We start from the raw sequence: 21,718 nt of genomic DNA, 5'->3' as shown, positions 1-21,718 counted from the left end.
ACCACTGTGGACTGCAATAGCCAAGGAAGCCTACAGGAGAAAACAAAACATTTATAGAAGAAAACAGCCAGAGGAAAAATTTTCAAGATATTTCCTAGGTATAAAAATAATTTTTCACCATCCATAGTGAATTAGCAGACCCATCACATAAATTACTTTTCACAGATGTTATGTGATCTAGGTACTAAATAGGGTCTATCCTTATACAGATGAACAAAGCAATCCCTGGTTAGATGTACTCAACAAATAGAGGGAAAGAAAGTAAGATTATTCAAGTCCCGAAAAGATTATTTAGCACCCACTAAAGTGAAACACAAAATAGTTAGACAAGTTTAAACTCTGAAGGTTTCTAACTTCCCATATTTTATTTCCGTTTTCTAATTACAAATTATAGCTACGAAGTGTGAAATCACTAGATTATTTATTCCCAATAGAACTTTCTAATTTCCTCATAAATTCCTATGCTTTCAACCCTGTATCAAGCCAAAGAGAAGACTCTTTCCCCGCCTCACCCAGGTCCTGAAACTCCACTGCAAAGGCTCTTAGCCACTGACCCCCCTCGAGGCCCTCTTGAAAGTGCTGACAGAATCTGCCAATACACAAGACAAGGACAGAAGGGTGAAGTGGCATTCCTTGAGATTTAAACAGCCCCAGTGGTCAAATGAGAACAGCTAAAGATGTTTAAGATACCAAAGCCAGTGCTTCATTTGGACTCCACAATTTTAAGCAATTGTGAAAGACAGAAAGCAGGTATTAATGCTAGCATAAAAATGTTTTTGAAATTCAGTGTTTATTTGTCAAATACCAACTGCTTTTTCTTTCATTCCTTTCTGTTTCTGATCTTTGGAAAAACCACATCGGTATCAAATGTCACTTAGTTCGTATTCAAACAGAGGAAGGCAGACACAGCGGCTGCACCAGTGACTTAGCTGACCTGGGCCCTAAGTAAAAACAAACCTCTATAAATCACCAGATGTAAGCAATTGGGTAGTGATCACTTTAATTAATTGAACAGCTTTCCTGAAATTTACTGTATAATTTCAACCCTCCCAACACCTTTCCCAGAAGTACCCAGCAATGGTGGTTTTTTTCCCCTTAAGTTGTTTCAAGGAGAAAAACATTTTTAACTTCAGTGGATTAGATATATTTTTAAATTACTCAAGATTAAGATGGTAAACTACTTAATTAAACCATGTGCATTCTAAATGCTGCCTTTAAATGCCAAAAGTCACAAAACATCTTCTACATATGAGTAAAACACGTTACCTGCCCTAAACATAGAGAAAAGCTAACACAATTTTATTTGAAAATGGGTATTTGCAAAATAACACGCAGTGGTATTTCTAACGTCAATCACATCTTTAATTTTTCGGTATAAAAGTTCCTATTTTGATTTGATGTTTCTGAACTTTAGTCTCCACTGCAGGCACCCCACTTAAAAGAGGATACTCCAACGCCTTATTAAAAACTCCCGTTTCTCCTCACAAAACAGCTCCAATCATTCTTGCTAGTGACTGTGTAATAATACCTACTCAACAGAGCCCATGCCAACCAGTAAGCAATGCCAGAGGAAAAGCTGCAGCATACAGAATACAGTCAAATACATGTCTCTATGGGGTGCGGACGGCGTTTCTCTGAATCCTGGAGGCCAGGTCAGCAATGACAGCAAAGTGTAAAAAGAGTGTCCTTACAATGATTCTTCAAATTTAGCACAGGGAGAGAGAGGCTGGCGCTGAAAACAAGTCAACCATTTGAAAGGACACCTCCTCCCTTGCCCACTGAAGGAGGTACTCCTCCTTTGTTTCTAAGGTCTTTACTCCAACCCCTATCCAACTGCTACCCACGTTTCCTGCAAACATACATACGAAATCCTGCTGACATTCACTTACAAGGAGAGAAGTGTAATATTTGCTGAGACTGGTCCTAGATTTGGAATGGCCTCCAATTCATTGCTGTTCAGTTTCCTACAAATGCCCAAAAGAAGAAAAAGAAGAGGCTGATTAGGTAATCTGTAACTCACAGAGGGGAAACTCTGTAAAATTATTTAAAGATAACTCCCACGTTAACAGTTTTAAACAACTTGTTGTAATCCACATGTTCTTTAGAGTTAAATAATGTCACAGGTAGTACTTTATTCAAACGTCAAACAGAAGATAACTAAGACTCACACTTCTCGGAGGCTTTGAAGGTGGCTCATGGAACTTGCCTTGATGACAGACAATCTGTTGTGACTTAAGTCCCTATGAGAAAACAAAAATAAAATTATGAGTCGTTCTAAAAAATCACTAATAGCGCTTAATGATGTACAAGACAGAGTGGATCTGTGAAATATCTCTACCAACACCAGTGACAGCGTAAGAAATAATTGGTCCATCCTGTCCATAAACTAGACGGTAAACAAAATGCCAAACTCAAAAATACAAACTCTGAGGACAAAATTAGTTTAGGAGGCTGGCAGATGCCAATGCTTTAGGCCCACAAATGTTTTAGGAGATGTTTTTTGGCACAGGGTGAACCGATCTTTTGTGAGCTGGCTGTTTTGCTTCACCTTCCCCCCATCCCCTACCATCTCCTCACTTCCAACTTGATATGATGAAGTCATGGCTTATGAAAAGCGGCTAATGAGGCAGGCTGCTAAAACTAAAACCTCTAAAGAAAGATTTTTATTTTATTATCATAAAATTAAGCATCAGTGTCCGTATTATAGTCAACCAAAATAGAAATTGCTTTTCACACATTTGTTTCTCTGGGCTAAGGCACCAAATTTCAAGTTTCGTGTGTGTGTGTGTGTGTGTGTGTGTGTGTGTTGAGAGTAGGAAAAAAACCAACCTAAACCCTATGCTTTCCTGAATTCCCCAAATCTCAGTATCTGGTAATATAATGTGTAATTTAAACCACATTAACCACCTAACAAAGTTATGCAGAGTGTATAGAACACTGTGATCAGATTTCTTTTCAATCATTAAAATAACTCTGCTTCTTACACACTTGATCTAACTTAACCTAACAACTGCCATTGGACATTATTATTATTTTTTTCCTTTAAAAGCAGCAAAATAAAACTTCTACATACACAATACTCTAGGGCTAGGAAGTCATCACAGCATTTAAGATTCAAACTATGAAGTTCAACCTGCCAAATATTTGGTTATATTCCCTATATTTGTCAGCATACTGAATATGTGCCTTCAAAATGATGTAAATGAAAATAAAAAGGCTGAAGAGCTATTGAAAACCAGGCCAACAATAGTATGGTTTAAAGCTCTCCCACTGAAAAAGGTTAACCAACCTTACTAAATTAATTCTTTCAGTGTTTAAGAAGGAAGGTTTTTAAATAACCTAAGTTTCAAATAACCAAACTTGATTGGAGAAAAGCAGGAACCATTTATTATATGCATAAATATGTACCCCGAAAGAAAAGGCAGAGAAGTCACAGAGAAGCACAGTGTTCCTTAGTGCACATCCACTAGTTAACAATTAGAAATGAGAGATCCTTTCAGTCCTTGAATTTTTGTTTTGAGAATAAACCTGGATTTCTCTATTTCACACACACACACACACACAAATCTGCAAAGGTTTTTTATTTGAAACATGTTTGCCTAAAGACCTACCAGACAGTAACAGACATGAGCAGATTTGTTCTGGTAGAGTTATAACATGAAAAAAAATCTGGCACAGTCTTTAAACTATAAAAATCCTGCAATTACAACCACTGCTGTGCATGCTCACCACGCTGGAGCCAGACACTTTCCCTCACAAACCCAGCTCAGGTCCATCTGGAGTTCATCAAGGAAACCGTGAGCCCAACAACTCACGTTAGGATTCAAACAAAACCTGTGTGCTTTTAGCACCACAGACAGTCACAGATTTCCCACAGGGTTCAAAAAACAACCAAGGAAAAGAGTCCTTCACCTGGGAGGTAGCCTGAATCAACAGAAAGTCTCAGTTGGACCCACTTAACTAAACACTGAACCAGCATAAAACTGCATTCCCTATTGTTTCAAGTTTTGTGTGTTTTGTTTTTTTTTTTTTAAAGGGGAACCAATCTGGCATTTACATTTAACACAGGTAATTTTCCTTTTAATTAGAAAAACTACAACCACCCTCTTCCCTTAATTTTCAGGATTATTTCACAAGGCAACCCTGTGAAGAGAGAGATTGAGTGCCTAGCATTTTTCTCAGCCAGTAATGGGATGAGAGCTCCAACAAAAGACCTTTAAATTGAGAAACTGCCTCCAGAGAACAGTGCACATGCTGGGGACCACTCACTCCTGATTCAGAAGCAAAAGCTGGTGACCTTAAATATTTCGGTTATTGCAACGCTTCCACTCCTGAATTTTGTGTACTACTATTAAAACCACATTATATGTGGGAGAACATAAGTCACCCCTTAAGTGACTTTTACTGCTAAATACTTAAAGCCATGAAACTTTTAATGCACCTAAATTTAGACTTAATACAGTTTATGTTTCAGAAATGATTACCTTCCATTTAAAGGATGTCACATTTTCCTAAATCTTCCTTATATTGTTTTTATGGCTAGAACATTAAAAACAAATTCAAGTTGTACAATGTCGATGTTTTGTTAAATTAAAACCCCTAAGAACATTCAGTAAGGCAGGCAGATTAATTTTTAGAGTTCCATTAATGAATATTAGAAACTTTTTTTTAAAGAAACCATTTATAATAGCATGAAAACTTAAAACATTTAGGGATATATCTTTTTTAAATGTATAACAATTTTTTTTGCCTTTTTAAAATTTTATTTTTCAATTACTATTTACATTCAACATTATTTTGTATTGGTTTCAGGTGTACAGCTACACACCGTGGTTAGACAATCATATACTTTATAAAGTGTTACCAAAAAACCTTTTTTAAAAAAAAGTTTGGTTGTGAGGTTAATAAAAGGGAAAGGTGGTCAGGCAGGGAGGTGTTAACTATTTACCCAGAAGTCAGTTGGCCAAACACTTGAAAATCAAACTCTACTTTGTAGAGACAAGTCTCTCTTCCTGAATATTAGCAAGCGAATAAATATATATGAAAACAATTAATTTACAACATTTGATTCCAGCTATCATTTTCTTCCTTTTAGTATTTGAAAATGTGACTTGCAAGTCACATTTTAAAATGCAAATCCAGCACAGCTTCTTAATCAATCCCACTGGGGCCTGCAGAGCTGCTAATTCAGCAGAAATCTGGAAAGCTGAAAAACAAAAAGCCAGGCTGTAGCTGTTTTAAGACACTGATCCAAAGTGACTCATAAATCAGCCTGCTATGTTCAAATTTTTAGTCTGGAAAATATAGAAAAACAGCTGCGAAAACCATAAGGACTATTACCCCCACCCCAGCCCTAATTCTGGTACCAACCAAAGGATTTATAACAGGAGAACACTAAGGAAACCCCACCAGCAGAAAGTCCCTTTTGGACTTTTTTTGCCTGAGCCCTACTAACTCAAACATTTCTACGTCTACAATAAATAATTTTGAAATTCCAGAGAGATTTTAATAGTACTTGAAGCTCTCATTGGCAAATGAGCAACTTTCCCCTCTTCTGGCTAAGTAACATATTCTAACAAGCACTCTTCTTCAGGTTCAAGCAAAAACTCTAGATGTAAACTCAAGTCAGCCTTTTAAGGCAGTTGTAAGCAACCTTCAAATAGTTACTGTTTTAAGAGCCACTTCCACTAAAGTATTAGAAGTTACTTTTTGAAAGGAGAACTAATTGCAATATTATTATGTTATAGCTTAAACTGTTCAACTTTTCACACATGGGGTTCCTATGGCAATAAATTACAACTGAATAAAGTGAACAATTAAATACATAGTTGTAATAAACAGAAAGTTGTTTTTTTTTTAACTTGCTAATTCAACAAACAGGACAAAAGGAGGACACTAAACTTTTTCTGAATAGTGGTCCCATGAGTTAGTCCTAAGGGAAAGTTTTACTACCTTAATTACCTAAGGAAAGGAAGTTAAGATACAGGAAAAACAATATGCATTTTTCTATGTATTTCTAAACTCTGAAACAATCTACTTAAAAGCTTTTCTCATTATGTAAAATTTAAGAAACAGCTATCTTATGCCTCCTGTTCCAAACACCAAGTAACAGAGAAGTTAAAGCTCCATTCCTTGTGTTTTTCTGCTCCTTTCAAAGGTGGAGAGAGGAGACCTCTAGAGCTTTAGGCACAAACAAAAGGAACATTTACAATAAAGAATTTAGACCACATGGTTTGGTGACAACTACAAAGTTGGTTAAAAGTCACACAAGTACAAGAATGACAGAGCTGTCCAATGAGTGATCACAGTGGGGCTTCTGACAACAGACCTAGTGCTTATTTATACAAGTGGAACTTATTTTCACATACATTTAAGGAATGTGGACTTGTATTGAGACAATTTACTGCTGGCGGAAATGTAATTAAAGATTGTGCTAACCAAATAAACTCTAATTTGTTTTTAGTGTGCCACCAAATTATCTGCAAAACAAAATCCTAATTAGGTCAGCTACTTTTAAGACAATGTTTAAATAGGTATCAAGCCCCTTTTGGTTTAACTCAACTTCTAATCAAAAGCAATACAGTTACTTTTTTTAAAGACGTCCAAATTCACAAAAATACATATTGCATGATAAAAGGCTGCTTGATATTGAGAAACTATTGAATATGAATTAGATTTGTGATAGCGCCAAGCCTTTCTAAACGCACCCCAGGACGCAATACTATATTCATTTTCTTTTCTCATCCCTCTATTATTCATAGGTGTTCACCTCCAGTCATTCAAATGTTCAGTTCCATATGTTGTCAAGGGAGCCATTCACATTTCATGAATAAGGCAGCATGACCTCCACAAGAGGCAATTGAAGAGAATTAGCCACAACTAATTGAAAGTCTTCCTGCTTCGGGTTAAAGCCCTTATCTGCTCCTCCAATTGTAATAAAAACTACTAAATAAGACGTCCCGTGATAAGAGATTAAATATCAATCTAAAACTCTCCAATTCTACTTTTTCATTAAACCAAGGTTTACCAACACACAAAGAATATGATTTTGATGGTCAACAATTCCACAATTCACAAATAAATATTTTGATTGGCACAGTGACTTAAAACACAATTTCTTCCTACCACTATTATTGGGACATTAGGCCCAAATCTAAGGGTTAAGGATAGACTGCACTTTTATTTCTTTCAAACCAATAATTTCTTTGGAAAGCACAAGTTTTGACTGTTTACATTTTACAGGAGTCCTCCCCCATTTTAACAAAACGAAGGCTGGGAGAGAATAAAGAGATGACATTTGGAAAGAATCAGCCTTTCCAACGAAACTCCATTTTTCCCCTTGTTCTTGCACGCAGTTGGCAGTGATTTCAGGTTTTCAGACTTCACAGCTAGCCTCCCAAAACTTGCATAACAGCACCCAGCACTCTCTCCTAAACCGTCCGGGCGTGCTGAGAAGCTACAGAAAGCACGCCCTTGCTTCTGAAAACTAGCTCCTTCCTTCCCTTCCATATCTGCCGACCAGTCTTGCCAACTTTTACCGGAACAAGAATGTTACAATTTGGTCAGAAGGGGGATTTATGGAGCACGGGGGACCGAGCAACAAAAGGCTGCCTACCGCAGCCTGGGCAGTGCCCAAACGCTAGTGAGGGGGCTTCCCGAACGGAAGAAGCGTGTTCAGTGACGGGCGGGGTGCAGGGAAGGGGCCTGAAGGAGGCAGAACCTATCGCTGAACCACAGGATCCCGCACACGCAGAGGCAGAGCTGAGAACTCCGGCCGTGCGCAGGGTGCCGCCTCCGCGGCTCGGCAGGGGCGCGCACTGCCACCCCCTGCGAGGCTCCGGGCGCGGGGCGTTGACTCTGCCCCGGACTTGTCAGTGGATCCCTCCCCTCGCCCATCGGCGCCTCGGCGAGTCGCGCCAAGGGCCCCCCGGCGCGGCCCGCGAGGCGCTGGGAAGGGGAGACTGAGGCCCCGAGCGCTCCTCTGCATCCCCACCGAGCGCCGCTGGAGGCCCGGGCCAGGAGGCGCTGCCCGGGGAAAAGCTGCTGCGCGCCAAGCGCCCGGGCCCCGCGCCCGCTCCCCCTCGGTCTTCAGGAGAATACTTACAGCCGAGCGACCCAGGGCGGGAGCGGCTCGGGAAGGTGCGCCAGCCCCCGGCGACTGCAGTCCAGCAGGTCCCCGAGGCAGCGGCAGGGAGCAGGGCACAGGCGCTCGGCGGCGACCGCGCGGCCGCTGCCCTCGGCCGATGCCGCGGGTCCCAGCGCCGCGCACAGCAGCAGCCCCAGCGCCGCCGCGGGCGCGCGGAGCCTCGGCGCGCCCATCGCGGTCCCGCGGCCTCCCGCTCGGCCCTGCGCCCCGCAGCCGGCGCGCGCCCGGAGCCCGGCACGAACTTCCAGCCGGGGTGGCTGCCCGCAATCCGCCCGCGTGCGCGCGCGCGCCCTCCTCCCGCGCTCCGCGGCGAACTCCTTTCTTTTACTCCCAGCGGTGAAGCCTTTTCAAGCCCCGGAGCGGCGAGAGGAAAACGAAAAAGGAAGGCTGACTGCGGCACGGCTGCGGCACGAGCAGCGTCGGCGCGCCGAAGCCCCTTTTGCCCGCAAAAGAAACTTTTTCCCCGCCTCCCCGCCGCGGAGCGCCCGGCCCGGCCCGGCCCGGCGGAGGCGGGGCCTGCAGCCGCCCGCGCGCGCCCATTGGCCGGCCTGGCCCCGGCTCCCTGGCCACGTGACAACAACAGGGCTCCGAGCCCGGGGCGGGCGCACGCGAGAAAGAGGAGCTGAGATTGTAGGAAAGTCGGGGTTACATTTTCCAGCCTCTCGGGCCAGGGCTTTCACTACATGCCGGGAAGCCTATATCACAGGGAGCTGAGGAGTAAAAGGCAGTGAGCAAACAAGTGTGTGACACTAGGGCGGCTCGTGGAGTTGGAGGTGTTTAAGGGAACATCAGGGGAGCAAGGTTAGCTCTGTTAACAGGAAACCTTTCCATTCCAAACTTTAAACATTTATAAGTTGTCCTGTTATCCCCAGATGAACAATGGTTTCAATGAACGTACAGTTTTCTTTAACATTAATACTGGTCGGGTTTTTCCATATATTGGCTCCCAAAATAAAAACAATAAAATGTAAACGTATTGGAAATGGTATCTAGAGTTACAAATAGCCAGCTGGATAGAGCTGGAGGGAAATTATGAGAAATGACCTTCTAATAAACCACGATGCCAATCACAGATTGCATGCAATAGCTAGAAATAATAAAAGGAGTCACAGTACTATTTCAAAGCAAAATGAAAACTAGGAGGAAAAAATTAATATATGTACCATGGTCCACGTGGGCTTTGAGTGATGACAAATCCCCATTGAAAATGCTACCAGGCTAGAAGTACTTTCCTGCCTCCTCAGCCTGGGGTGGATTCAGCATACAGGACTTGCCAGCCAAAACTGTGCCTTGACTTACTCTTGCAGGTGACTGGGGCCACCTCAGGGACCACCTGGGAACGCCCTCCTCTGGCTGAGGAAATGGACCCAGAGAAGGTAACTAACCTGTTTGTAGCAAAACCTGGAAGTTTATTTTAAACTTCCACTTCTGCAATCAGTGTTTCTTGCATGTTTTCTGCCAAAACATTCCTCCGGGCTACTTAGATTTTTCATTATTGAGGAGTGGAGCCCAGCCGAGAGTGGCTCAACGGTTGAGCGTTGACCTAGGATCCAGGAGATTGGGGCTCGATTCCCAGGAAGGGCACATGCCGGTGGTTGCGGGCTGCAGCCGATCAATGATTCTCTCATGATTGATGTTTTTATCTCTCTCTTTCCCTCTCCTTTCCTCTCTCTGAAATCAATAAAGATATATTTTAAAAAAGAGAGAGAAGTGGAGATAGCTAGTAGAGTTGAGACTCTCACTCCAACTGTAATGCCCATTGACTTCCACTGTAGCTAAGCACCTCCATTCACCCGGGAGAGAAAAGACTCACTTTGAAGTTGAAACGCACTCCTTCGTATCCCATCCTCTTCCTTCCAGCTTCCATTAGCATCAACTCCGCCACTGTTTTTGATGATGTACATTTAGAAAATATTTATAATGACAGCACCTTGATTTTCAAATGAACACTTTGCCTACTTGGGAGGGGTCAAGATTCACCACAGTCATGCTATGGATTTTTCAGCTCTGTCTCCCTCATCTATTTCATATAAAGAAAATCAGGCTTAGTACATAGTTTTTAAATAGAAGCAATATGCCACCATACACATTGCCATTATGTGTAAGCATGGTGGCATGGGCAGGGTGGCTTGCTGACTGACACATCACCCACGTGACAGAGATAGTCAGAAATAGATAGGCTACCGCCTTGGGGAGGCTTCTCATTTTCTTTCCCCAGTCTACACTATCCTTATATTGTTTCACCTTTTGTGAGTTCTATTTTTACCTACTTGCTGATATTTACCACATTCATACTTCTAGCCCAGATATTTCTCCTAAACTCTAGACCCATATAGTCAACCATCCGTAGGTCATCTCAAGTTGATGTTCACGTGTAACATGACTGGAATTAAATTTCACCACCACTGAACCTACTGCTTTTCCTCCTGAGTTTACTCTCTTAAAAAAATACCTCCCTCCCTCCCTCCAGATGACTACTGGTCCAGAAGCCTGACGTTTCCTCATTTTCAGCACCACCTGTACATTCAATTAATTAGCAAGTCCTGGTATATCTCTTCTCTAACTCCATAGACATTATGCAAACTAAGACCATCACCAGCTCCTGTTTGGATTGCTGCCATAGCCTCTTTCCCAGCTGGCATTCCAAGCCTTTCTCCACAGTGCAGTCAAATAGTATCCCAAAAGCTCAAATCTGAGTCTGTGACTCAATTGCCTAATTCCTTTCACAAGCTACCATTGTCCTCAAAGTAAAATTTAATTTTTTTAGAGTGACATATGCAGCCTTTTTGTGTGTGTATTTGGCCTCTGCTGAGCTCTTGAACTCTTTTTATTTAATCATCTCTCTTTTACTCTAGGAACTACTTGCAATTCTCTTCCCACGCTGTGCTCGTTGCCTTTGGCCTTTCTTCACATGTTGGTCCCTCTGTCCAGGTCACTCTCTGCCCTTCTCTTGCCTGGCTGATTTGTGCTTCTATTAAGCATCCTTCTTCTGGAGGAGGCTTCCCTGATGTTTCAGCTGTTCCTCCAATGCACTCCCAGAACATACAGTATTCACTGGAATGTAATTGGCCATTTTCACTCTACTCCTTTCTAGATAATGCTTAGAATTTCCACATCACCATGTATCCTAAATATCCTTTAAGGGTTTCACCAGATATGTGATGTTAAGTTATTTAAATTTTCAGTACCTCAAGTTTCTCCTTCTGTAAGTTGGGAATACAATAAAAATTTTAACTGATTGCTGATTATCAGTTCACTGGATTAGCTGTCACTGCCTGTTCTCTCTGTAAGATTTATTGACTAATGCCTAGGACTAGCTGAAATCTAGAGGCTACCAGCCCCTCCCTAGTACACTATTTGCATGTTTGCTCCTACCAGTCAGATGTTGATCCATAGTAGTTCCAGACTTCTTTATATCTATAATTGCACAATTAAATTATTGTGTAAACCAAATAAATACAAATGTAGCCAGAAAGTAACTTCATTTCTATGCTAATGAATTTGAACGTTGGGAAAGATTCTTTAGAGGTAATCACTAAAACACAATGCTGTGAAATTAGATATTGGCAAGACAGTTGTAAAAACTGGGGAGAAATTATAAATGTAGGAGATTGCTTTGCAGGCATCTTTAAATGCTTGTTCCACTTTAAAGTAATCACAACTGGGAATCGATCATCGGAGGATGTTTTGTGGGTGTGGCTCTTGCTTACTGAAAGCTTCATATGGGTGTTGAGAGAGCCAACTAGGATGACATGGACAGGATGTGGCACCTTACGTGTGGCTGTTCTCCCTGTCAATGCGACCTCAGTCATGCAGCCAGTAAAAACAGAGACCAGTTCCACGGGGCAACTTTAAATCAATGTAATACTTTTACAGACTTCTCAAACTCATTGTGAACCACGGGACAAAACTCCCACTGGGTCTCTACCTGAGCAACTGAGGACTGAATGTCCTTGAGATCCTTCACACCCCCGAGTAGCTTCCTTTGTAGTAGCTTGACAATGGGAATGAAGGTAGGGTGCCAGTGTCATTAGAGAAATGGTATTGGAAAGATGGTCTGTAATTGAGGGGGAAAAGAAACGTGAAATCCTATTTAGTATCGCAAAATGTACCAGTTAAATAACAGTGACCCCGAAACAGCTTGAATGTGTCATAGAGGCCTCTGATCTCATGATGTAGTATTTCCAGGTACATACCCCCCCCCCCCCACACACACACACTTTCACACCCAGTATAGCAGTAGCCAATGTTGATTCTCAGTTCATGGGGGTAATATCTCATACAGAAGGGTTTGAGATTGTCAAATTCATTTTTGGCTGGAGGCCTTTAAACATTTGAATTAAAATAAGATAAACTGATGGATTTCTTTACTTCTTCAGAGGTTTACACTGGTTAACCAGGTCGTTGAAAATTGACTCTCCATTGGTAATCAAACCTAATTCAGATCCAGATAGCTTTTATAATTTTGTCCTGATGAATGGTGAGTCCCATCCGTTTTCAAGACAGCCTCCTATCATCCATTTTATGGTTAGTATAACCCAGCCCCAGTGCTCTTTGCAGTTTTCCTGTTTTTTTCTCCCTCTGGCAAGTGTGAGACTTTCTTATCTTGAGTGCTGGCAAGGGCAATGACTCACCGATAAAAAGTAATAGAGGTGCTAAGCTGTCAGTTTTAACATCCAAGGACAAGAATGAAAGCTAAACACTCAGTCCTTGCTTTATCATTACAATGAATGACACAGTTTGTGTAAGTGTGAACTGTGAAAAGGGAAAGAGATAAGGCCACGCAGGAAGAAAAGCACAAAAATCCCCAGATAATGATGCCAAAAGCAAATGTTGCTGTGCTCTGTAACCTAACCATGTCTCTCCCCATTCATTAAGGCATTTTAGAAGAAAGAGATAACCCTCTTTTCTCACCAAAAAATGCAAGGCTTCAATCAGAGAGCAGGAGAATACAATCTTACTTTACAAAACCCCTGCTAGGAACATGTCTGGACTCTTTAGAAAATATTTAGAAAGATGAAGATAGCCACCCATCTGTTTTACTCAAGTTGGCCAGCTGTACCATACTACTTGAATTGAAAGCAATGTTGTCTGAACATTCACTTAATTACAAATTAAACATATGCTATCTCTCCTTTACTCTTTTATCAAATTACCCTCTAGGAATTATGTGTGCTCTGAGGAGAACTCATGTTGTGGAGAAAACTGGCTACCCTGGAAGTCACCTCAGTGTGGCCTGGGGCTGCAGGGAGCCCTGAGGTAGTGACTCCCACTCGGTTCTCCTCAGTGGTGGGTGTCCTTCCCCAGCAAAGAGCCTTTCAGGGGTCTCCAGTTTCTTCACTCCTTTAAGGACCTTAAGACACTTTCTTCTCTTCTTCCAATCCCTGCTCGATTTTCGTTTTCATTTTAATTTTTTTCCTCTAGCTATCAGCAATATTAAGGCACCACCAGGAATCTTCAACACATAAAAAAATAGCCTGGCCCGGCCAGGTGTGGCTCAGTGGTTGAGCCTTGACCTAGGATCCAGGCGATCGGGGTTCGATTCCCGGTCAGGGCACATGCCCGGGTTGCCAGCTCGATCCCCAGTTGGGGGTGTGCAGGAGGCAGCTGATCAATGACTCTCTTATCATTGATGTTTCTGTCCCTTTCTCTCTCCCTTCCTCTCTCTGAAATCAATAAAGATATATATTTTTTAGGAATTATTAAAAAAAAAAAATAGCCTCCATCTTGTCAGAATGCAGAAACCCAATGCCTGAGAATTTCTTATAGAGGAGGCAAGGCAGTCAGAAGCTTGACAGGGAGGCCATAGCGCTGTGACTGTGCTTTACCAAACACCTCTCTACGTCATTGTCCTTGTCTGTGAAGTGGCGTGAGGAGTGGTGCATTGCTGCACAGTAGTCTTGTATAACTATAAGGCCCCGCAGATTCTAGTCCTCATGACTGAATCCCAAATTGCTGTTCTTTTTTCATTAGTCAGGGAATTAGAGTGAGTGGACCATGGACGTGCTCTGCTGCTGGGATGATTGACCCTCATTGAAGTTAAGTAAACCTTCAACTACTGGAATTAAGTAAACCCTCAACTACTAGTCCTGAGTAGAATGCGGAAAATAATTTTTAAATAGAAAAAAAAAACCCTTTTGTAACTTTAATATAGGACACTTAATTTATGTGTTATGACAGCCTACTATATGTATCCTGAGATTTTTAATAGGAATTGTATCACGCCATCTCCAAAAGTTAGTGCATAATTCAGCTTGTTATGATTTATGACATGAGGTCAGAAAAGAATCATTGGGCCTATTTACTAAAAAGATTCAAATATCCCTCCTGGGAACTTTTCTGCAGAATATTTTTCTCCCACTACTTGGATGAACAGTTGGCCTATACACCATTCTTAGAATTAATTTGCATTTCCAAACCATGAAAGCACTCATAAATGAGTTATTTATTGCTTTTATTTATAGCTGTATCCTCTTACACATTTAATATTTACCCAGGCCTAGTTATCAAATTATTTAAAGTGACTTTGTGGAGAATATTCTCAGAATCAGGTTCCCTGCATTAAAAACTCTGCTTCTGTTCCTAAATCTAAGCTGAGTTATCAAGCCACAGTGTTTCCATATTCTTCTGCATACGTACTTTTAATAGAAAGGAGGAAGACTTTTGGTTCAATGTGACACTGTGCTTCTGTCACAGTAAAGGCAGTGCAAATGCTTTCCTGATAATACATAAAGTTCTTAGCCCAAAGCTTTACACAGTCTATTACATCTATACAGTCATACAAAAAGACATGCATGGAAATACTGACACAGAGCATGCAGAAGCTTTCAGGGGCACCTTGCTCACCTGCCTGCCCTGGGCAGGCGCGTGTGCAGCACTCCCGCACTTCCCCACTCCCGCAGCAGTTATTCCAGATCCGAACAACCTTTGCAGTCAGAGCACCTGTCTTCGCAGCCCACATAAATAAATTCCTCCTTCTCTCCTTTGGTCATTTGAGCTTTCCTGCTTTTTCTGGACAAAATAGAAGCTATTACCAGAAACATTCCTCAGCTTTCCTCTTTGCAAATTAAATAACTGCAACTCTTTTTAGCGCTTCTCACAGGCACCAGGCTTCCTCCGTCTAACACCCTCCTGAGGGCCAGCAGGGACTCTTTTCTGTTTACTTGCCTCGAGTAGATGAGTGTGGCCAAGTGGAAGTCAGAGGCTCCTGCAACTCCGCAGGTGATGATGTTCAGCATTTGTCAAGCTCTTGCCGTTTTCTAAATGTGTCATATGTATTAACTTATTTCTTACAACCACACTTACAACCCATGTTATCAGATAAGGAAACTGAGGTAGAGAAATGCTACGGAATTTGCCTGTGTTGGAGTCAGGATTCAAACCCAGTCACTCGGGCTCCACAGGGTACCCTCTTAATGGCTGTGCTACGCTGCTTTCCGCTAGTGGGAGGAAGCAAGCGCTCCCAAAGCCTTTCTTAAGGGAAGGGATTTCCAGTCAGGAGATTGGGATCAGTAAGGAAAGCGTGGAATTTGCCTGGTAATTCTTGATGGTGGTTGACTGTAGTCACGGCCCTGTCTTTTCCTTCCCTCTTTCTTCCCTCCTCTCTTCACTGATCTAAGTTTAAGAAAAAAGATTTGTCTCATGTAGATGTATGAATCAGTCCCTTTAGGTTCTGCTTTGTAAAGGGAGATAGCCATGCCCAGGTGTCAGACTGGCGCTTGAACTCTAACCATTGAGATCCACTGTGTGTTCTCAGGCATGGCTCTCCGCAAGGCAACACACCCTCATCGCAGGAGCGCTGCATCGGGCGGCACTGGCGCTTCAGGGTCAGCGTTCTGTAAAGCCACACGTAGCTTGCCTGAGGACCTAGATGGCTGGGAATCAGGAGAATCCAAAGATGCAGAAAGGGAAACAGGGTTTGCATTTTTTACAATTTTGCCTAGGACTGCACCTTATTAGGGGAAGCATGATGGGATACATGTGATCCAAGAAGCCCAGAGAAGTGAAATATTAATACTGGAGATTATATTTCAGCTGTTGAGATACTTTACATGTGGTAGCAGGATTTTCTTTTAGCTTTTGATTTATTAGCTAATGCTAATTTTTATGCTTTTCTAACTCCTATCCACATAAATGAGAAAAATTTTTAAGTGTTCCAAATTGGCTAGTTTAAAATTCTAGTTTCCCAATCAGCTTTTTTAAAGGCTTCCCTGTAAATTCATTGCTCCAGGAACATCCCAGAGGCTACCTTCTGTTAGGGTACTCTGCCCAAGTCCTCTCACATTTCAAGAGAACCCAACTCAAGTTATAAGATAGTAACATTCATTATCTTAATTTATACTTACTAAATCATTCATTGTCATGACAAATAATTTCTATTATGAATAATATAATATCCATCATGAAAATTAACTTACTGCAATTCTGATAAAAATCTATACTTTCTAATATTATAAAGAAAGTACTAGAGACACAAGCTCCCTTGTGGATTCATTTTTGAACTTGTATCGTGTAATATTAAGAGCTCTCATCTATGATTTTGAGTCTATACACAAAGATAATTCATGTAAAAATATGAATTTTTTCAAATATTTCTTAAATATGTTATTAAAATAGAGCTTATTTGAACAGTTTGTCCTAGAACAGTAAATTATTTAATGTAGTGGTGACGAATTTTTAAACTGAGACATATCTTATAAACAAGAATTTGAACAAAATCTTTATTTCACCTAATGACAGTATACCATAGGAAGTAAATGGAAACGTGAACATTAAATGTTGATGGTTCTGTCCCAAAAGGATTCTAGGGCATTCGAAGTTGATGAGCATTTTCCTGAAGTTTGTGATTATTCATTGAAATTGATACGCTTGAGAAGGGAACAATAAAGTGGAACTACTTTTTTTTCCTTGTAACTTTGGATGTTTAGTTACTGTGTTAATGGGAGTACAAGCTAAATGTCTCAAGGTGAGTGTAGAATTCTCCATCTTGTTAGTAATTATACTTGACTTCTTATGAGCCAAGAGGAGAATGTTGGAAACAAAATTGCACCTAATTTGCACATACTGATTGCAGTCACAAAAGCTCTTTCTTAAAATTTTGCCCTAGGCAAAAAATAAAAAATAAAAATTTAAATCAGCTTTTATGAAATCACTCAAATGTAGCATGCTTACCTCCATTAAAAATAACTAAAATATCCTAAGACAATCCATATTTGGTAATTACAGTTACTTTAAGATGTGTATTACATGGGACTAGATCTGAAATTAAGAGTAAATCTGCTTCTTAAAACTCTGATTTTTAAAAATTTATTTATTTTTAAATTTTTATTGAATTTGTTGGGATGACATTAGTTAATAAAAATACATAGGTTTCAGGTGTATAATTCTATAATACGACATCTGTATATTGTATTATGTGTTCCCCACTCAGACTCAAGCCTCCTGTCACCACTTATCTCCCTTTTACCCTCTTTTGTCTCCCTCCACCCCATTTCCCTCTGGCAATCACCATACTATTGTCTGTATGTTTTTTTCTTAATTCCTTCACCTTTTTCACTCAGCCCTCCAACCCCCCTCCCTTCTAACAGCTTTCAGTCTGTTTTCTGTATCTATGAGTCTGTTTTTATTTAGTTAGTTTGTTTATTTTATTTATTAGATTCCACTCATAAGTGAAATCATATGGTATTTATCTTTCTCTGACTGGCTTATTTCACTTAGCATAATACTCTCCAGATCCATCCATGCTGTCACAAAGGGTAAGATTTCCTTTCTTTTTATGACCAAGTAGTATTCCGTGGTGTAAATGTATCTCAGCTTTTTTTTATCCACTCATCTAATGATGGGCACTTGGGCTGCTTCCAAATCTTGGCTGTTGTAAATAATGCTGCAAGGAACATAAGGGTGCATATACCCTTTCAAATTAGTGTTCTGGGTTTCTTCAGATATTCTCAGAAGTGGAATCACTGGGTCATAGGCAGTTCCATTTTTAATTTTATGAGGAAACTCCACACTGTTTTCCACAGTGGCTGCACCAACCTGCTCTGCATTCCTGCTAACAGTGAATGAGGGTTTCCTTTTCTCCACATCCTTGCCAACACTCGTTGTTTATTGATTTAGTGATGTTAGCCATTCTACCAGGTGTGAGGTGATATCTCATTGTGGCTTTAATTTATATTTCTCTGATGATTAGTGACATTGAATAGCTTTACATATGTCTATTGGCCATCTGTATTTCCTCTTAATTAGATTACTTTTTTGGTGTTGAGTTTGATAAGTTCTTTATGAATTTTGGATATTAACTCCTTATCAGATGTGTCATTGGTGAATATGTTCTCCCATTCAGTGGGTTGTCTTTTCATTTTGTTGATGATTTCCTTTGCTGTGCAAAAACTTTCTGCTTTGATATAGTCCCATTTGTTTATTTTTTCATTTCCCTAGCCCTAGAAGACATATCAGAAAAAATAGTGCTTCTATTTACTGCGTATGTTTTCTTCTAGGATTTGTGTGGTTTTGAGTTTTACATTGAAGTCTTTATTACATTTTTAAAAAATATATATCTTTATTGATTTCAGACAGGAAGGGAGAGGGAGAGAGGGAGATAGAAACATCAGTGATGAGAGAGTCATTGATCAGCTGCCTCCTGTACAGCCTCTACTAGGATTGAGCCCGCAACCCCGCATGTGCCCGGACTGGTAATTGAACCTCGATCTCATAGATCATAGGTTGATGCTCAACTGCTGAGCCACGCCAGCTGGGCAAAGTCTTTATTACATTTTGAGTTTATTCTTGTGTATGGTATAAGAAGGTGGTCTAGTTTCATTTTTTTGCACATATCTGTCTAATTTTCCTCACACTATTTATTGATAGTCTATCTTTACCTCATTGTATGTTCTTGCCTCCTTTGTTCAGTATTAATTGACCATTAAGGTGTGGGTTTATTTCTGGGCTTTGTATTCTGTTCCATTGATTTATATGTCTGTTTTTATGCCAACACAATGCTGTTTTGATTATTATGGCCTTGTAATACAATTTGATATCAGATAGTGTGATTCCTCCAATTTTGTTCTTCTTTCTCAAGATTGCTGTGGCTATTTGGGGACTTTTGTGGTTCCATATAAATGTTTGGAATATTTGTTTTAGTTCTGTGAAATACACCATTGATATGTTGATAGGAATTGCATTGAATCTATAGATTGCTTTGTTTAGTATGGACATTTTAATGGTGTTACTTCTTCTTGTCCATGAACAGGTTATATTCTTCTAGTCATTTGTATCTTCTTCAGTTTCTTTCTTCAGTATCTTATAATTTTATGAGTATAGGTCTTTTACATTCTTGGTTAAATTTATGCCAAGGGTTTTTTTGGGATGCAATTGTAAATGGGATTATTTTCTTAGTTTTCCTTTCTTGATAGTTCATTATTGGTGTAAAAAAATGCAACTGATATTTGGATATTTATTTTGTATCCGGCTACTTTACTGAATTCACTTATCAGTTCTAGTAGTTTTTTATTTTTCATCTTTAGGGTTCTCTATACACAGTATCATGTCATCTGCAAATAATGAATGAGAGTTTTACTTCTTTTTCAACTGAGTGCCTTGTATTTCTTTTTCTTGTCTGATTGCTGTGGCTAGGACTTCCAGTACTATGTTGAATAAGAGGAGTGAAAGCAGATATCCCCGTCTTGTTTCCAATCTTAAGGGAAACATTTGTAGTTTTTTTCCCATTGAGTGTGAGGTTAGCCCTAGGTTTGTCATATATGGGATTATCATATATGGCTTTTATTATGTTATGGTATGTTTCCTCTGTTCCCAGTTTGCTGAGAGTTTTTATCATAAATGGGTGCTGGATTTTATCAAACGCTTTTTCTACATCTTTCGATATGATTATGTGATTTTTATCCTTCATTTTGTTTATGATGTATCATGTATATTGATTTATACGTATTATACCAACCTTAAATCCCCAAAATAAAGTCCACTTGATCATGGTATATGATCATTTTAATGTATTGCTGGATCTGGTTTGCAAATATTTTGTTGAGGATTTTAGCACCTATTTTCATCAGGGATATTTGCTATAATTTTCTTTCTTTGTAGTGTCCTTATCTGGTTTTGAAATTAAAATAATGCTGGTCTCGTAAAATGAGCTTGGGAGTCTTCCCTCATTTTGAAGTTTTTGGAATAGTTTGAGAAGGATAGGTGTTAGTTCTTCATTGCGTGAAGTCATCTGTTCCAGAACGTTTGTTTATTGGGAGCTTTTTGATTACTGCTTCAATTTCACTAGCTGTAATTTGTCTATTCAGATTCTTTGATTCTTCCTGATCCAGTTTTGGAAGATTGTATGTTTTTAGGAATTTACCCTTTTCTTCCAGATTTTCCAATTTGTTGGCATATAGCTGTTTGTAACATTTTCTGAGAATTATTTGTATTTCTTTGGTGTCAGTTGTTACTTCTGTTTCATTTCTGATTTTATGTATTTGGGTCCTCTCTTTTATTTTTTTTGATGAATCTGGTTAAAGGTTAGTCTTGTTTATCTTTTCAAAGTACCAACTCTTGGTTTCATTGATCTTCTGTATTGTACTTTTTAGACTCTATTTCATTTATTTCTTCTTTCTGCAGAAGAAAGAAAAGTGAGTTTCTTTTATTCACTTTATGCTTTGTTTGCTTTTCTTTTTCGAGTTCCATTAAGTATAAAATTAGATTGAGTTCTTTTTTGTTTCTTGTGGTAGGCCTGTAATGCTATGAATTTCCCCTATAGGACTGCTTTCTGCTTTCGCTATGTTGTGTAGAATTTTGAGTGGTTGTGTTCTCAATTTCATATGTTTCAGGATATCTTTTGATTCCTTACTTGATCTCATTGTTAACCCATTCTTTGTTTAGTAGCATGTTATTTAGCTTCCATGTCTGTGTGTTTTACAGGTTTTTTCATCTGATTGATTTCTAGTTTCATACTATTATGGTCAGAGAAGATGTTTGATATGATATCAGTCTTCTTAAACTGATTGAGACTTGTTTTGTGTTCTGACATGTGGTCTATCCTAGAAAATGTTCCATGTGCACTTGAAAAGAATGTACATTTTGCTGCTTTGGAGTGAAATTTTCTGAAGATATCAATTAAATCTATCTGATCTAGTATGTCATTTAAGGGCACCATTTCCTTTTTGATTTTCTGTCTAGAAGATCTATCCATTGATGTCAAAGAGGTTTTAAAATCCTCTACTGTGACTGTATTACTGTCGATGTCTCCTTTTATGTCCATCAAGGTTTACTTTATTTATTTATTTATTTATTTATTTATTTATTTATTTTATTATTTTTTTTAAGAATATATCTTTATTGATTTCAGAGAGAGGAAAGGAGAGGGAGAGAGAGACACAGAACCATCAATGATGAGAGAGTCATTGGGGATCGAGCCCGCAGCCCAAGCATGTGCCCTGACCGGGAATTGAACCTCGATCTTCTGGACCCTAGGTCTATGCTCAACCACTGAGCCATGCCTGGCCGTGCTACTTTATATATTTAGATGCTCCTATGTTGGGTGCATAAATGTTTACCAAGGTTCTATCATCTCAC

At 39.9% G+C, this 21,718-nt stretch overlaps 1 protein-coding gene across 1 annotated transcript in view; it reads right to left on the bottom strand.

Annotated features, from left to right (window-relative positions):
* The window catches only part of LRIG3 (leucine rich repeats and immunoglobulin like domains 3), a 46,861-nt gene extending 38,527 nt beyond the window's left edge, over nt 1–8,334 (bottom strand). Inside the window, exons 1-3 of the mRNA XM_087814573.1 lie at nt 8,105–8,334; nt 2,169–2,240; nt 1,890–1,964 (exon numbers count right to left, since the gene is read on the bottom strand). Of these exons, the coding sequence (XP_087670699.1) occupies nt 1,890–1,964; nt 2,169–2,240; nt 8,105–8,319 (362 nt within the window). The 5' untranslated portion in view covers nt 8,320–8,334. The remainder of the gene's footprint in view (nt 1–1,889; nt 1,965–2,168; nt 2,241–8,104) is intronic.
* Between the last annotated feature and the right edge of the window lie 13,384 nt (nt 8,335–21,718).

This window comes from Miniopterus natalensis, chromosome 2 (genome assembly GCF_054644295.1).
Source record: "Miniopterus natalensis isolate mMinNat1 chromosome 2, mMinNat1.hap1, whole genome shotgun sequence".
Classification (NCBI taxonomy): domain Eukaryota; kingdom Metazoa; phylum Chordata; class Mammalia; order Chiroptera; family Miniopteridae; genus Miniopterus; species Miniopterus natalensis.
Note: the sequence above shows the minus strand (reverse complement) of the source record. Positions and strands in the feature narration are given on the sequence as shown.